This window comes from Lineus longissimus, chromosome 2, assembly GCF_910592395.1.
Source record: "Lineus longissimus chromosome 2, tnLinLong1.2, whole genome shotgun sequence".
NCBI lineage: Eukaryota > Metazoa > Nemertea > Pilidiophora > Heteronemertea > Lineidae > Lineus > Lineus longissimus.
Window position 1 is genome coordinate 18,244,475 of NC_088309.1, and position 17,539 is coordinate 18,262,013.

General features: G+C 40.1%; 1 protein-coding gene across 1 annotated transcript in view; it reads right to left on the reverse strand.

Moving 5' to 3' along the window:
* Positions 1–2,543: 2,543 nt before the first annotated feature.
* The window catches only part of LOC135482711 (synaptotagmin-4-like), a 33,038-nt gene continuing 18,042 nt past the window's right edge, over positions 2,544–17,539 (reverse strand). Inside the window, exons 3-4 of the mRNA XM_064763005.1 lie at positions 10,684–10,807; positions 2,544–8,181 (exon numbers count right to left, since the gene is read on the reverse strand). Of these exons, the coding sequence (XP_064619075.1) occupies positions 7,874–8,181; positions 10,684–10,807 (432 nt within the window). The 3' untranslated portion in view covers positions 2,544–7,873. The remainder of the gene's footprint in view (positions 8,182–10,683; positions 10,808–17,539) is intronic.

Here is a 17,539-nt window from a genome sequence, read left to right on the forward strand (position 1 = left end):
GTCATCTCATGATGTGCTCTGATAACCATATTTAGGCTGCTTCCACTTAAATTGAGGTCGGAGGTCAAATCTTTTAACACCCCCGCGAAATATCTGTGTATTAACCCCAGTACATCGGGAATCTATTCGTTCAGTATTTGCGCCTTCAGAATGGGGACAATACTGTCTATCGACCTATACAAAAGGTATACGACGGTCAAGAAGGCTACCCATTTCAGACATATAGAAGAATAGGCAAGATAGGGGTAAATGTAGGCTCATTTAGTCAGCCTCCGCGGTCTCCAGGCAGTCTTGTCTTCAACGTTGCCGTCACCAAATTAAGCTTGTGTTCGTCATTATCCCCAGGCTCGGGCTGATAATGGCTCGGTATCTGAGTTCATTATCCCAATTGAGACCAGACCATGTTCTCAGGTTATTATTCGATCGTATTTTCTATAATACACGATGAGGTTAGGGAAAATCTGATAAGCGGCTTTGCCTTACAAAGGTAAGCAGTCAGACACGGATCCCCAAACGGCGAAGTGTCGCCAAAACGAGCTATTTTGCCTGGACACCCGCCGATTCGACCACCGCCTTGTCTGTGATCCTGACCACTGCACTCTTCCTGGAACCCGTTTTATTTCTAAAAATATGTTTGCGCGCATGTCCTTCTTGAATTCAATGATGAATTTCCATTCCAAATTTCTCGGCCAACTGGTGTAACACCAGTTACAACCCGAGAGATTTAGCGAAATCACACATTTCTTTTGCTCGTTTGTGTAAAATGCTATACGTTCGGTTTCCATTCTGAGGGTAAAGTACACGCACGTTGCACATTGGCGGGGGTTAGCTTCTTTTGCGGTAGAAGGTACGTAGGCCTTTACCTGTATGTCCAATGCACTCCTTCTTTAAACACCATTGGCTTAGACTCGCAGCCGGTTTTTTTCAACCCAATGATGCCTAAAGTTGTTATGTCTTTCCGCTCAGATGATGTGCCTATACCCACCAAAATGCACTATTTCGAATTAGACTCGACACCCGTTTAACATCGCAACACTCGCGACCTTCTCAACAAATAAGAATGTCAGGAATCTCATAATCCATCCTTGTAGACCAGGGCTTTTCAATATACACCGATTTCAATTGAATATGTAACGTTGGAGTGAAAAAACGGAATCTCAGGATGGTCCTTATCGATAGTTGCGTTTATGTGGCGTGTCGTCACCGCCATGCGACATAAAATTGCGCCAACCAACCGATATCTCAGAGATAAACAACATCCGGGTATTGTGCCTTCTTCTGCCAAGATGATCGATTCGCCGGGAAGTATCCAAGGAACAGATGGTTTCGGTCTCAAGGCAGACCAATTATTAACTGAACATGGACCGCCCGAAACCAACCAGGATAGTTTTCCGATAACTTCCCCTGACTCGTTAAAGCCCTCTCTCTCATTAGATTGGAGGCAGTGAGAATGAAATCAGTTAAAACGTATTTTGAAAATAAGTCATCAAAATACTGTAGGCCGAAAGAAAGCAGATCTGCTCAGAAAAAACCCTCTGCGTATGCACTTCGTACAGGCTCTCACGAGTAACGGTTTTGAAGGGCCGCCTTCGTTGGATGTACTCGGTATAGTCCTTGGCATTTCCGCCCTTTCACCGCACAGTTTGGACCGACACTATGGCCAGATTTCTTGTCTTGAGGGGTTCGTGCAGGGCATGCCGTCCTATGGTACCTGACTTGCTATCTGTTCTGTGTTGCAAGAGCATTGGTCCGTGTCTCCTATCTTTACCTTGGGGACAGGTGGTATCATATCCGGCTATACCCGATTTGGAGTCTGAAGATCGTAACTCGATTTGCCCCGAGTTAGCCAATTTGAACTTTGCCACGACAAGCCAATATTTGAATCAATATCATTATTGGCGTTAGTGTCATCCCTAATTTCCTTAGCGTCGCCTTGAAATCAAGAAGCGTTGTACCAGAATTGGATTTGCAACATTCAACTGCGAACGCAGCCACAAGTTTGCGAATACTTTGGAGATGTGATAGCGTATTGATGAATCTTGTATGCGTGGGAGCTACCCGTCACTACTTCGACTGATTCGACTACCTGCCTCCGGTAAATTGGAAATTCTTTCTTAGAGGTCATTGACCAGGCATGTAATTTGCATGCAAGTCATTGGCCTGTCCATTAAGCAGCTCTTAGAAGGATTCCTCGGTATATAATAGCCTTTTGTACTGAGATGCACAGAGTTGTGACGAGAGCCAAATACCCAAGCCATGCCAGAGGTATGTTGTACCAATGGGGACGAGATCATGTTGCGTATTTTGAGATATTCCCTTACCGGTCCAGTATAGTATATTTGGCAGAATTGATAGACAAAATTCGATGATTTATTTGGAAAAATTGGCAGGGAAATGAAAAATCTCATGGTTTCAGTTAGTTTCTACAGCAATTACTGCAGGCCATGCCTGAGGATGTACCGATGGGGACGACATTGCGTATTTTGAGACAATCCGTTATGATACGGTCCTGCTAAGGGAAGAAAAATAACATTAAACGCATAGTTTTTATATCAATCGTTCTTTATTACACCCGGAATGATCCAGCATCTGATTCCATCGTATTTACACACATCAACAAATAGTTCAACAATATTTTCCAAGCAAGAAGCTTTTCATTATAGTGGCAAAGTAACGGAGTGGCCATTCCTAACATTTCCTCGACGAAAAAAACAAGTAGATAACGTCGAGACATGTTCAATCATGATCTCTTTGGAACTGTTACGGAAGAGCCACTGCCGAATATTGCCATAGAATTATTTTTACAGTAAGTTTGAGGAAAAGCGAAAGCAGAAGAATATGACAAAACAGGAACAGTAAACGCTTTTTATAATAGTATATCATATTGAAAAGGAATTCGTCTGTCAATTTCAACATAACAATGGGAATAGCCTCTCCAAACTCAATAATGCCCCACAGCCGTAAAAGAGAACATGAAATATTTTATTCTAAAACTTTTCATTTGCTGGAATCATCCATATCTGTCTCCTCAAATATAGTCAACAATCACGGTCTTCGGTTATCGGACCCTCTCAAACATATTTTTTACAATTTATTGATCACAAGTTTGCCACCCAAACTCTCACGCCCTTTGCCTTCAGCGTAGCCAAATTACTTATTTCCTACTCTCTCGCTTTAAAACTGATCAGGCGCGGCCTTAATCCAACCCTTTTGTGATGCTAAAATCTCTTGTAGCATCTCAACCGCAACTAGCACATAATGAACTTCCCTTACGAGCCCATTCGCCCTTCATGACCCTTAAAGTCACATCTCGTCTAAAACAGTTCAAATATATTTTACAATTCGAACCCTGCGTCTTCACGAACGGAGAGACTGTTAATCAGCCGATTAGCGTTTTTGGTTAGGTGTTTTAATTACATTTAGCCAGCTCTGATTTAAAAACAATATCCACCTGACTATGATAAAAAACGTATTACTTCAAGTACACGCACATGTAACTTGAAGTAATATGTTTTTTAATGACATCTCCTTCTCGTTCGTGAAGACGTAATAATAACATATTTACCTCGAACTTCACTGGGTTCAAAACTTACATAATCACATAAATATAGGCGTATACTCAGAAATTGAATATTGAAGGGGGAAAAACAAAGCAGACCGTCTGTTCCACTCCAAAGACTTAAGAAGACTTTGATATATCATCAAGGGAAGCAATCTGGACACATTCCAACAGGTTTCGTTTCTGTTGCAATCAGTGGTGGGTTTGGCGAGAATTTAGCTAGATTGACTGGAATAGTCCTTTTTTTACCCATAGTAATATCTTTATCAACAGTATTCTTTGCAGTGGTAACCAGCTTTTGTGTTTGTTGCTATCTTAGAGACTCTCTCATCAGTTTGATTTGCGAAAGGAGTGCGACATGTTGTACCCATCTCGACACACATGGGTTAACATTCACGATTTGTGTAAAGGTTAACCCTTTAAGTTTCGAGATGGTATACAGTCATGCTAGTCCTATTACCAAACAGCGGATTTTGCTTTGCCTTTCCCCTAACTTCGTGAAGGACAACGATTCCAGCCTTTCACTAAGTGCAGTAGTATAGAGTAAAATCTAATAAATGAAGCCTGTAGATGTTGTACATGGCACAGACTTAATACATGCAATTATAATCAACGAACACGAAGACAAGAGAAACTGTGCTTCAGAATACTCAACCATTTTCTATCTGAGATAATATGACAAAAAGTTGCAGAAACGACACCATGTCATCAATCTCCGAAGCCCATCATCGGTATCAGCAACTGCCCTCTGTTATGCCTTGATTCGTTTTTTCTCATGTCAGTAACCTACCAATAGATTTTTAAGATGCAAACCCCCTTTTCCTCCTTTCTTTTCATTCGCACTGTTTGTCAAAGATATTGACTCAGATATAACAGCCGTATAGCATAGTTGTAACAGTGATATACCAACTAATGAATATGTGCTTTTAGTTTATATACAGATCAACCAACTATACAACTTTACACAAACACATGTACATATTATTGTTTTACGAAAATATATCTGAGTATTTCATGGCATAATTCTACAACTTATTGAAATCACGATACATATTGGGCCCAATGGAATTGATTATCCAGAGTTACGTGGGGTAAGAATGCCAAACACCCCGCGGAACACCTTTCCGACTCTGTCTCCGTACGTTTCAGGTTTCTGAAGGAAGCACACTTTTTTGTCTGAAGAAAAGAAGTTTGTTCACTGCGGAGTTTGAAGAAAAAGAGCTTCCTTCTCAAAAACGCCTGTAGAAACAGAACCGTTCTTTCTGCAGGAAAAACATCCCGTTATATTAACAAATATCAGTCTGAAAACACATTTTTCCCCCCAAGTATTCTGAAAGCTATAGAATATTTCTTTATTTTTTACAACAAAACATTAGTTGAAAATAACGATGGAGCCAAATTTGTGCTTAATGTGTGTCTTGTACACTTACCATAAAGAAGTCGTTCGATTTACGTCAGTTGATTGAAAATGCGCCTCTAGAAAAACAAAATATCGACTTTCGCAAACAAGAGTTCCGAAATAGTCTACTTATCTTTGAGGCACCCAGAAATTCAATTTCACGTATTTGTCATTCATTATTTCCTATTTCGAGAACTCTCCAAGGAGGTCATGTTATTTTGGAATACATCTGTATTTGAAATGTCATCGAAAAACTGTTTTGTTTCTCAAAGATGAACGAACTCCATTTCCCGATGCTTTTAGTCAGAGGCTAGAGACTCGCTGACTGAAAAACAATACACGCCAACGATAATGTAGACCGGCGCTGACCTGCCCCAAAACAATACACGCCTAAGATAATCTTAACCGGCGCTGGCAGCATAGCGGATCAAAGCCTCCTTTAATGGGCTAAAGATAATCTTACAGACCCCCGGAAATGAGGTGATGACTTGCAAATAAATCGAATTATTTACAATATCTACCATATATTTGTACTCAATATAAGCATCTCCCGGGGAAATTGGGTCTGCTTAATGGGTGTCATATTCGTATCAGATGGATGAACTTTGATTAGACTTTAAAACGTTAATTAAGTTGGACTCTAGAAAGAAATCTCGAGATTCCTTATCAGCCGACATGAATCAATTTATAAAGTATCGTACAGAGGTTTATTTTACTTCTGGTTCGGCGGGTGTATATGTACGCAATTTTTCTAAACCATCATTGTCTTACAAACGTTTCCGCTATGCAGATAAAATGGTGGTCAGGAATAAAATTCTCGTTGTTCCGTTGCTCACTTTGTATAATTTATTTTGACATAGGCCTATAAAATAAAAAATATGTAAAATAAAATGTAAGTAGTACCAACATCACCCGGAATATGATAAAAACCTGGCCGGTGGTGATTTCGTGAAGATAATGTTTATAAAGTTGTTCCCCGGTGGATTAACAAATACATAAAGAATACATTTCCAAAACTCATCAAGCCAATTTTTAAAGGAAATGGAGATTTCATCAGACAATTCACAATATTTGCGTATGCATCCTCGAAAGTGATGTCTTTGGTGGGCAGTAAAAACTTTAATTATACCAGTATCACAGAGCAGCTCCTTTCCTTATCAGCAAGAAGAAAAAATCTTTTGGCGTGTTTTTCGGAAATGACTTCTTTATGTGTACATACTAAATACTTACAAAGAACATGTACGGCTAACCCTGTGTGTTGTCGTCAAAATAAGAGCCCAACAACAAACTATACACACGAATATGAAATTACCATGAATAACGTATATGAACGACACATTTACATGTATAAGGGACGTCGTTTAGAATATATTTAATCAAAGTCAGTTAACGAAAAGGTGGGTAATTTAGCTATCACATGATCAAATAAGCATAACAATATTGGCCAGCATCAGCCATTTTAGGCTAGCTCTTAACCAATCAGAATATTTGTTCCCCTACAGACCGGAGTATTTCCGGTTATAATAAAGATGGCGTGAAAGCAAGCAGAGGGGGAATTCGACTATGAAAACATTTTAAGGAACCGGAAACTGTCAGTAATTTGAAATAAAGTCCAGGGTGGTACAGAAATGACCTAAAGAGCACTGTCTCAGGATGACAAAATAATGACCAAAAAACCTTAGTATCCATCACAAGAGACTTACGTTCAGGTCCTGACGAATTTGTAATTGGTCGAAAATGAATCCGATGGGAAGTATCTAAGTATTTACATTTAAGTTAGTAGCGGCCTTCAATGGTCGGTTCTTGTAGCTCAACATGCGAGATATCACCAATTCTGATTATCTGTTGGATATTATGATATGATTATTGAATACATTGTAAAACGTAGAACCGTTACATTGTGTACGTTATTTACAACCACAAGACGATACGTGAAATTCGTTTTCATGTATTACCACGGTGTCACGACACATGACAAGCACACTCATCACAATCAGACAAAGAGGAGTGCTTAAATTGTAAAACTCCTCAAGGACTCAATAAGTTTGCAGAATTTTTTTAAAATGAACATCTCACCCCAAAATACAACAATTTTCCAATCAGAATCAAAACAAAAAACAAATGACGCAGACTGTGCTCCTTGCGAACTTTTCCACGAATGGTCATTTCATTATGTTTTAGATGATTTTACGTTGAATTTTAAAATATATCACATTTTTAATTTCACCCCGTAATACATCTCTATCCAGTCCCCGATGAGTTGATTGCGACATTGTATGGGAGGTATATACGCGTTATCATGAAGACCACCGCCCAGTACCCCTCATTTGAAGGTATAGCCCCGAGGGCCAATAGGCAGTGCAGTCACCCGCAAACATTCTCTATCCGTTGCAAAAGGGCTGATTCACAAAAGATGCCGCCTCAAAGTGTCCTTCAGTTGTACTTTGAAGGCTTATCTCCACATTTACGTTACGTAGCGTATCACGCACAATGCCGGTGCATTTTACGTTGGGCCCTGTTGCCCATAGCGAAGGACTTTTGCATAATAGCATTGAGGCAGTCTTTTGTCTATTTTAAGCAATATTTTATACAGCAGGTTCAATGCGGAAAATCAGCGATTCCATTTGCTCATGAAATGGTTCCACCTGAACTAGTTTGCCAAAACTGAGCTATCACCAACACCAGTCTTCAGGTGAACCATTGACAGCTCTACAGATTAGTCCAATAAACCAGGTAGCTTGACCGATTGGCCGGACCAAACTATTCCACTGCACTGACTATAGTCCCACCCGCCCCAGACAAATCATTCTTTACTCTTCTACTCTACTCTTTTTTTTCTCAATGCCTCTCAAAATATTTCAAAAGGTCTAATCACAAACCGTTGATTTATCGCTAGATATTCTCCGCCAGCTCGCCTATTCTCGCATCTTGTGCCACTCCGCGATCTGTTTCCTTGGACAGTTCATCACCTCATTCCAATGCTCCTTCTCTAAGCCTTCCTTATTCAGTCCGATCTCCATCTTGCCTATCACTTCATTCTTGGCCACTCTATCCCAGTCGAGGACAAGGAACTCTAGACTGATATTCTGTAGACCCTCGTTGTACGGGACTTCGAACACGAAGGATTCATTGAACACTGGGTTCAGCGTACGCTTTTTCACGTGCGTTTTCTTCTTGGCAATTCTCTGACCGTTGTACAGCAGATATATTTTAACGTATGGATCTGAAAAGATAGAAGAAACGGTTTGTTACAGCAGATATTTTTCAACGTAGTGATCTAGAAAGATAGAAGGGACAATTCGTTGTATAGCAGATATATATAACGTATGGATCTGAAGATAGAATGAACGGTTCATTGCATGTAAGATTTTAACGTATGGCTCCTGAAAGATGGAATGAACGGTTCGTTGAATACAGTAGATATATTCAACGTATGGATCTGAAAAGACAGAAGGAGCGGTTTGTTGTATAGCAGATATATTTTAACGTATGGCTCCTGAAAGATGGAATGAACGGTTCGTTGAATACAGTAGATATATTCAACGTATGGATCTGAAAAGACAGAAGGAGCGGTTTGTTGTATAGCAGATATATTTTAACGTATGGGTCTGGAAAGATATAATATACGGTTCACTGTACAGTAGATATATGAATATAAAGATATAAAACAAATGGTTCGTTTTGCGCTAATTTATTTTTACGTTAAATCTTAAAAGATAGAATGAATCATTCGTTGTACAGTACGTATTTTTTACATTTGGATCTGAAAAGAAACAATGAATGATTCTCGCTGGAAGCAGCACTTGATAATGTGTCCAAACTATTGACTATTTGAAATTTGTAACTAGAATTTGAAATATTCCAATTGCGTTAACAGATACTATGTATTTAAATCGCAAAACAAATTTCATTCGTTTTCATCTGTTTCGCTTTAGAGTGCCACATCAAAGCGTGCTGAAACACACGACATTTACGTATACCTGAAGCTAAAACCCAATGTAAATTTTTAAAGTGATTTCAATAAGCTATTTGAGATAGTGGATTTCGAAATTGGATTGGGTATATTTTCGATATTCAAAGGGAGAGTTTTCAACATAAAAGTGTTCTTTAAATCGATCCCCACTCTTTTGAAAAGGTGTACTGCGTACTTTGATAAATAGTATGACTTTATCCGCAAACGAACGTATATCAAGGTTAATGAACGCTGCGCCCACGTTCTTCGTGGGAAGAGAATTAGAGAAAAGAAACATATGTAATGTTAATCCAACGAACACGAAGGAGATATTATGCTTGAAAAAGGACACAGTCATGATAGTGACGGCCCTGGTAATCAGTGGTGAGGGCAAAAATAGACTTCGAAAAGGTCTACTGATACATCAATATCAGCCGAAAAAATGTAAGAACTGAAGTTGATTTCAATCCTCTCATATCATTTTTGAGATCGGAATGGGAGGCATTTTGCCTTTACATCAAAACTTCCTTTGATATCAGAGCCGTCGCGATCGATTTTTGCAAAATTGTCACTTTCGGTTGACCTTTATTATTTCGGAATGCCATGATTTTTCAACCGATCGCTTTTTTACATTCGTTGTCTCGGGTGTCGCCGCTGGGCCAGGCATGTAACAGGTATTAAGAAAGAGGCCGACCGGAAGATATATTATCACTTTAAATCGACTTTCGGTACAAAATGTTGCGTTTTAATAAGACGGGTCAATGCCTGTCACGTTCTTTGCCCTGTGTTTTACCTATGGGGCCTGTAACAAAGAATCTAATGGGGAGGCTGAATTAACACTTCTATTGACTCTTGGATACAGAACGCGTTCTTTTTCTCAATCACTGTTATATACTAGACGATATCCGTCTCTTATTTCACCACCAGGCATGTCACACACTGACATTGTCTGTTTCATCCATCATTGATGTGATTATTGACTATCACGTTTTCTCCATTCTTCGTAACATTTATTATTATACTTCACCGGGAAAATGTAGATAGTCGATATTTCTGTTCTCTCATGAATTCCGATACAATTGAAATCTAGCTTTTAGCGCTTTATTGGGCTTGTTATATCAAGTACAATGAAAAAGACCCACGGTTTTCGGAAATGATGTGTCTTCTCAATCTTTCTAAAGGTTAGATTCACAACTGTCGTTTGATAAAAAGCGCCAACAGTGTTTCATCATCCAGCAATTTATTCTGGTGTTTCAACATGTTCGTATTCGAAATTATTTCATATATATTCGTCACACGACATCTTGCAATGTTTTGTTGTTCTGATGATGTAGAAAAGAATTTTATTGTATAAATTTGAAACATCAGAATGCGTATACATGTACATGTAGCCAGATGTTCAGCCTTACATCAAAAATAACTTAATTCTACACACGTAGTCAGTCAGCAGAGTGAACAAAAATCGTAATGACTGACTATTTTTATCAACAACTACGACAGTCGTATTTATCAAAATTCCTTTCGAGATTTTTTACAAACAGCAACAGGTGTAATAGTTGAAAGTGTCATCCTCCCGATTTTTTTTATTCCTATTGCATTCTGACGGTGGTCGTCATGAATACTTGGTTATGTGGTACTATGGAGATACAATAATCGATATCTCAAAAGTCCATGGACACTCTATCATCATGGCGCAGTAATGAATGGAACCATACCAAGATATTCCACTCACAAACACTTCATAAATTCAAAAAGGTCAAAATCCGTTCTTACCTGATAAACCGGTGATGTCCATTTTGGGAAGGTTCCGTGCCTTGAGTACAACCACAGTGAGCCTGTTCGCAGCGGGCTGGTAACACACCGAGACCAGCAACTCTCCCCGGCCTTGGCTTCGAATCTGGAAGCAGAAAATTGCGAGAAAGGTATAATACAGTATTTAGGCCCGGGATTCTGGAGAAGCCTCATAATTATGTAAGTGCAGCATTCAGGAATAAGATGAATAAAAGAAAATAATCGCAAGAGAGCTGATTTTTTAGGGGATGTATTAAATAAAAGGAAAAGATAAGGGGAACGACTGGAAGTGAAAAAGGAAAGTATTTAATCAGTCTATTCTTGGTATCATGGACAACTATATATTATTCAACAGAAGGTTTGATTTATTAAAAGTGACACACGATAATTCTGACATGGCATTGCTTCCGATCCAGTGCATAGCAATATAAAGAAAACCACTGTAACCGTGTTCGGCTCTTTTTTCTTTTTCAGCAAAGTCACGCGTTGTGAGAAATGTGATGTGCAATCTCAACCCCATCACCATTTCACCGCTGCCAGTTCATCTATTATTCATAAATCCCGCTCCTAGAATATAATACTGTACAGTGCGTAATGTCGCACCGACGGTTGCAGTGGAAGTCTTGAAAATCCGTGTTGTGCCACGCTCTTTCAAATAACCGTATAAAATATAAAATTGCATGGCACACGATTTCAACATAACACTATTGCAATTCACAGCCGCAAGCATTGCGATAGAAAATACCAGATACTCTAATTGAAGATTTATCAGGTTTAAAAATGACGGCCTTTTCTACAGCGCGGGATGTCATAATATAATCTTAGATTCGATGGTAAGTTTACTACCAATCATAGCTTTTGAAAGATACATGTAGACATCTTACCCATTAATTCATATCTGTCACGATATTGTGCAAAAAGGGCAGAATTTATCAATTTGAAAGTGACCTTATAATTCTGCGGATAGAGTATTTTGTAATGAAAGAACCATTGGAGCGTATGATGACAAAAACCCATCAGCAGATCTGTTGGAATTATTCTTTTTGCTTGGAGGCTTCCTTGCACACGGCTTATCATTGGTACTCAGAAGAGGCGTGATAATAAAGGACTTCTTTGTAACCCATCGGCTTGGGGAAAAGATATCGGGAAAGCAGATAAATAAAAAACCGAAGATATTTAATTTCCGATGTTGAGCACTTAGGAGGAATCAAATGTTGTTGCGACAAATATAGGCAAAGCAATATTATGACTATGATCTCAATTGGCAGAAGCCCTCATAAGCGCTCATGATACTGAATTCTACATTCTGCTATGGTATGTAACAGAACTAGCAATACCTTCCATATCCCATAGACAAGATTTGTGTAACATGACTTATTGACAGCTACTCATCACTATTGACAATTGATGGCATTGTAATTGATTCTGGGACCCTTACGCGCCTATAATGTGCCGCATCAGCAAGTTGCTGATACTTACAAAATGGAGAAAAAACATGTAACCTTGAAAGTCAATGGAATCCTACACAAATTGAAATAAAAATGCAATTCATGGCACGGATTTAGAGCCCTACATACGTGTCCATGGTAAGCTTACAAATGCACATAGCTCTTTCTTTTACGACCGAAATGTGAGTCAGATCACTGCACTGACTATAGATCTAAAAAAAATATAGAAGCGTAGGCTGAAGACACAAGAGCTTGCCAGACTTCGCTTAAGAAATTACAAATAATTAATCGGATCAAAGTTTTAAAATGTCAAAGAGTTTTCCGACTGATTTGTCATATAGAGGGTTGATTCACAGCTGTAGAATTTTCTTCGCACTAAATATCTTCATGGTGAAGCTGAGAAGTGATCTTATTCGGTCTCCAGGTCGCAATCAACTGGACTCATGCTAAAGGCACAATCTCTCTCTTAGATGACATCGATCGGCATGTTACGCCATTGTGCCCGGTCTGCACTGAGCGGCTTTCTCAAAGTCTCCGCCAACACCTGCAGTTGCTGCATCCCGCTCGTACAACCACCATAGCCTACTTTCCCTCGTCTCCCTTTTAACCCAAACTAATCCCGGGCGCCATCCATTGCACGAACACTATGGTCTTTTGGGAAGTCGGCCGTTTTCCATACGGAAAACATGTTCGTACCATCGGGGGTGTATCACGTTTAGTAAAAAAAAAACGTAGGGAAAAAATAAGTGGTTGTTGAGGGTAGTTGTAAAACAAGAAACACAGAAACGAAACAGAAACACAGAAACGAAACAGAAACACAGAAACGAAACAGAAACACAGAAACGTAGGAACGAAACACAGAAACGCAGGAACCGCCACTCCTATGGCGAACTCTGGTCCTCAGACACCATCCTGTCGCCATGGTTGTTGCCGCGAAAGCTGGTGTAACAAAAACTGGTACTCTGTCGGATGGAAGAAGAAATGCTCATTTTCCAATATCCCATTTAGCCTCCTCAATGCCTCAAGATAGCGATAGCGGTGCTCCTAGGTTCTGAAGTTCATACATTATGCAAATGAGTATAAACCTCCCTCAAAATCCGGAAACTTGCTGTTGGAGTCATCCTCAGAGTTTACTTTAACGACGATAACAACGACTTGGTCATGGAAAGTATCAAGTAGGTAGGCATTATTTAAGGAGCTGTAGAGGCATGTTCCTTATGACGTCAGTTCATGCATATTAATGAGGTTGTGACGTATGTAACACACATATTAAATGAGAAAATGTGACCAACGCGATTGGTTGTAATCATTTCCATCAACAATATCACGTGGGGTATTGTGTTGACATGGATCGGAAGTTGTCATTTCGGCCATTATCAACTTTCCCGCCAGCACATCACTGCGCATGCGTGTTATATATGTCACAACTTCATAAATATATGCATAAACTGACGTCATATTGCATATTAGGAACATGCCTCTACAGCTCCTTAAATAATACCTACAATCGAGGTGCCATCTACGCCTGTGCCTCAATTCCAACTTTTATGAAAACCCATTTATTTTTCGTTTCTGTGTTTCGTTCCTGCGTTTCTGTGTTTCTGTTTCGTTTCTGTGTTTCTGTTTCGTTTCTGTGTTTCTGTTTCGTTTCTGTGTTTCTTGTTTTACAACTACCCGGTTGTTGATGAGGTTGGCGTTTCCCATCAAAAGACGGACCTCTTTACCGTAAACGGTAGAGAGGTACCGTAAAACGACACTTTCCTGCACAACACGAAGTGGTGATGAAAAAACGTGCACATTTAGACGCCTACACAATAACACGAGAAGTTGCAAGACTGCAACATTATATATACTCTGTCAATTACGATCAACGGCTATCTGAGGCATCAGAAGAAATACGCGTATCTGTTTGAGTGTATTAAATGCATGTTCTTTGCGGCAAAATAGAGAAAAGTTTGGTCAATTTAGTGTCAAACCAGCTGAAAGGGCCGCCCTAATTTCTTGAGGAGGTGACTCAGGAGGTAAGATCGTATGTTCGACTCTCGGAAGGTTCCCCGCTGTTTTGTCTCGCTCAACTCTAAATCGTGTCGTCCTTCGAATGAGACGTGGAATCCATTAATCTCCTTTTACCTGGTGTTCTTTGTCTGGGCAAAATATCCCAAGTGTGAGAAACATCAATAGCATGTGGGTGGACACATGAGGCTCCTTGTACCTTGCCGTTGGCCAGGGCAGGAAAAGACGCCTCCTAGTGAGAAACATGGCTGCCTGTAGGTGGAACATGTTTGATCCTTGTACCTGGCTACTTCGACAGAGCAAGTAAAAGACGCCACCTTTGCCCGAAGACAATGTCACTAGATATGTCAACTATTCCCATTGACGCCTATTAACCGTAGTGGCAGGTAAACCATTCATATTGCCTCGGAAGAGGAATGCTCACTGGAGAATAACACCACAACTGAATATTTTGATGTATCCAGTACAGCATTGTCGAAATTTATATTCAGTACGCACAGTTCGGTTCAAATTGTAATTCAATTGGAAATTTCAAATTCTTTTTCAAATTTCAAGGTTGCGAAACCTCCCTCATAGCAGAATAAAACAGAGGAAATAGCCAAGATAAAAGCCCTATGCTTGTTGTTTGGCAGCAGGAGAGATAATCTAGTGCAACGCACAACCTGAACCCCGTCACACACTTTGCTGTCGTCTAGAAGAAAACCCTAAATGTCATCTCGAGAAGGTCATTCATTCTAGAGAAATATGCTATCGCTGGTGTATTCTCCAATGCACTGATACCGCTCATGATATGACAACAAATCTAGGTCTGATAATTTTTATGACGGTGCATTACTGAGTTTAGGTTTTCATGGTGAAGAAGGCTGTCACTCGCCACCAACTTCACACTCTCGATAGGTGAAAAAGAAGATGGCGGTGTGTGCTTTACGGCAGGTGTGTGACTTCCGGCGACTCAGGCATCAACAACATTTTTGTTGCCTGAGTCTCAGATCACTTCCTCTAAGTCAGTCACTAAAATCTCAGATCACTTCCTCTAAGTCAGAGAAAACACACATGAACACATTAATTACACTCCGGTCATGTCCCTCCTCATATTAAGGCTATGCTCAGAACGTCAAATGTACTCCCTCGGGAGCCTATTAAGCTTCGAGATAATTTGAAAGTGATTTCTTCGCAAAAATATTATATCAGTGTCATATGTTCCGGATAGGACCGGAACGTGATAAAAGAACTAGAAGAATTGCGTGCTACACAACGTGCTTTGGTATAGCATAACGGAAATCAAAAGCCCATGTGATGTGGAGATGACCTTTTCCGACAGAGCTCAGCAAATTTAATCTTCTCCAGTCCTGCTCACGATTGACACGGTGAACATGGTAAATCGGGCCCAACTGGCAAACTCTTCCTGTGAACCCCAGTTAATATTGTTAGCCATCGCGATTGGATGCGGCAGCAGATGGCGGCCACTTCGGAGCTAGATTTTGGCCGCTACCAACAACAATGATTGCTGTATACGCAGCCGTCATTAAGTTAATGATACCTCCAGTTACAGGTGATGGGTAAACTGTGACATTTCCAATCCCCCTGAGTGATTGCTCAAACGGCAGCGCTGGCCATCCATCATAACATAGGGAGAGCCCGGGGATGAGCCGCCATGATCAAAGTAGTCTTTGATTCTTTGTTTGTTCCAATACTTCCATGAAGGCGCTAAGGACCAATCATACTGCTGCCGTTGATGAATAAATACGGCACGCCGATAGGTTCATAAAACCCCTATCGCGTACAAGGCTGATGGCCATACACTGCTGTCGATAGTTAAAGGGGGAGTCTTCAGGCTTCATTGTTGCTTTCTCTTATAAGAGATGCAATGTTCCCGTAGAGGGCGATACCGGAATGCATATGGAAGTTGACATTCGCAGTTCGTAGAACGTTTCCTGATGAATGGGTGAACTTTGACATATGCAGTTCCCATGATAGCTTACACGCGGCAGTGCAGGCCATCCATCACAACTCTGGATAATCCGCCATAAATTGCTGCCGGTGTGTGGACGCGGCGCCGAGTTCTTTTTTGATGACTCTCCTCCGTTCGTGCAAGTTTGTTACACAAGGCGCTTAATTCAATCACTGCGCAAGACCTACCGACAATGATCCGATTATGGACGTTAAAAAGCCATAAGACTGATGGGCACTGAATGATGAGAAGTCCTTTTGCCGTAAATACAAGTGGCTCTCTGTCATGAAGAGTTCAAAAACCAATATTACATGTAATATTGGTTTTTGAACTTTTCAATGTAATACCACGCAAAACCCCTACTTTCTGGTGTCTTATTTAACACGTTTAAATGGAATAGCATCATGATGATCGGCTGAATATTCAAAAAAAAAAGTTAGTCTTTCAGCTGTCCCAACGGGCGTCTTTCGAAACGGTCGGTGGCTTAGATGTTGAAACAATAAGTTCCCTGGTTGCCTGACTTGTTCTTGAAAGAATCTGGTTTCACCGATCTATTATATACGACTGTTTCTAGATATTCGACATCAACGAAATGGTCATAATTGGTCCTAAACCAGTCGGGCTAGGATCGTTAAAACTGAAACCAAGCACGAAAGAAAGCAAGATAAAGCAGGGTGCACCCATAATACCAAAGGTGACCGTGGTATTATCAGGTTATGTCTGACCTGTGACATTACAGAAATGATGAACCCTGATCCCAACTTCCAATACATACTACTAATTGTAAGAAAAGCATCATCGAATAACTATTTGGATCGGTCGTTTTTCAATAGAGGTTCTGCCACTTAGTAATCTAGGTTCCATTCTTTGTGATATATCAAAAGCAGCGAAAAATTCTTTGTCGACTCACAATAACAGTGTCTCACAGGGGAAATCTGGTGATGTCTACTATAGTCATTATGTTGCTATGGCGGACTATTAACAATATTCCCTCTGTTTTGTCCATAAAGTATCACTCCCAACTTCGACCCGTGAAGAGAATCAACTCGAACTCTTTTACATATCCGCCATTGATGACGTCTTTGGCGCCTATAAAACTTCTTCTATTGAGTTCGATTCTAACATTTTTTTCTCCAAAATGGTCATTCAGCTAAAATCATTCTTTGTCAAGTCTGTACGATTTATGGAGAGAAAAAACGTACAAATGTTAAAATGTACGATTATATTGAGGAGAATATTTTGGCCAATTCAGTGTGTCATACATAATACATCGGTAGGATTCCAATGATTGCCACTGGTGCACCAGCTGAGGACACCAACTGTGAATGAATAATGGAACTGCTTGCATCAGCCTGTATCTATTATTTAGATCCATGACGACCAGGTGTAGAGAGCCGACACGCATCGCTAATACAATCATAGATTC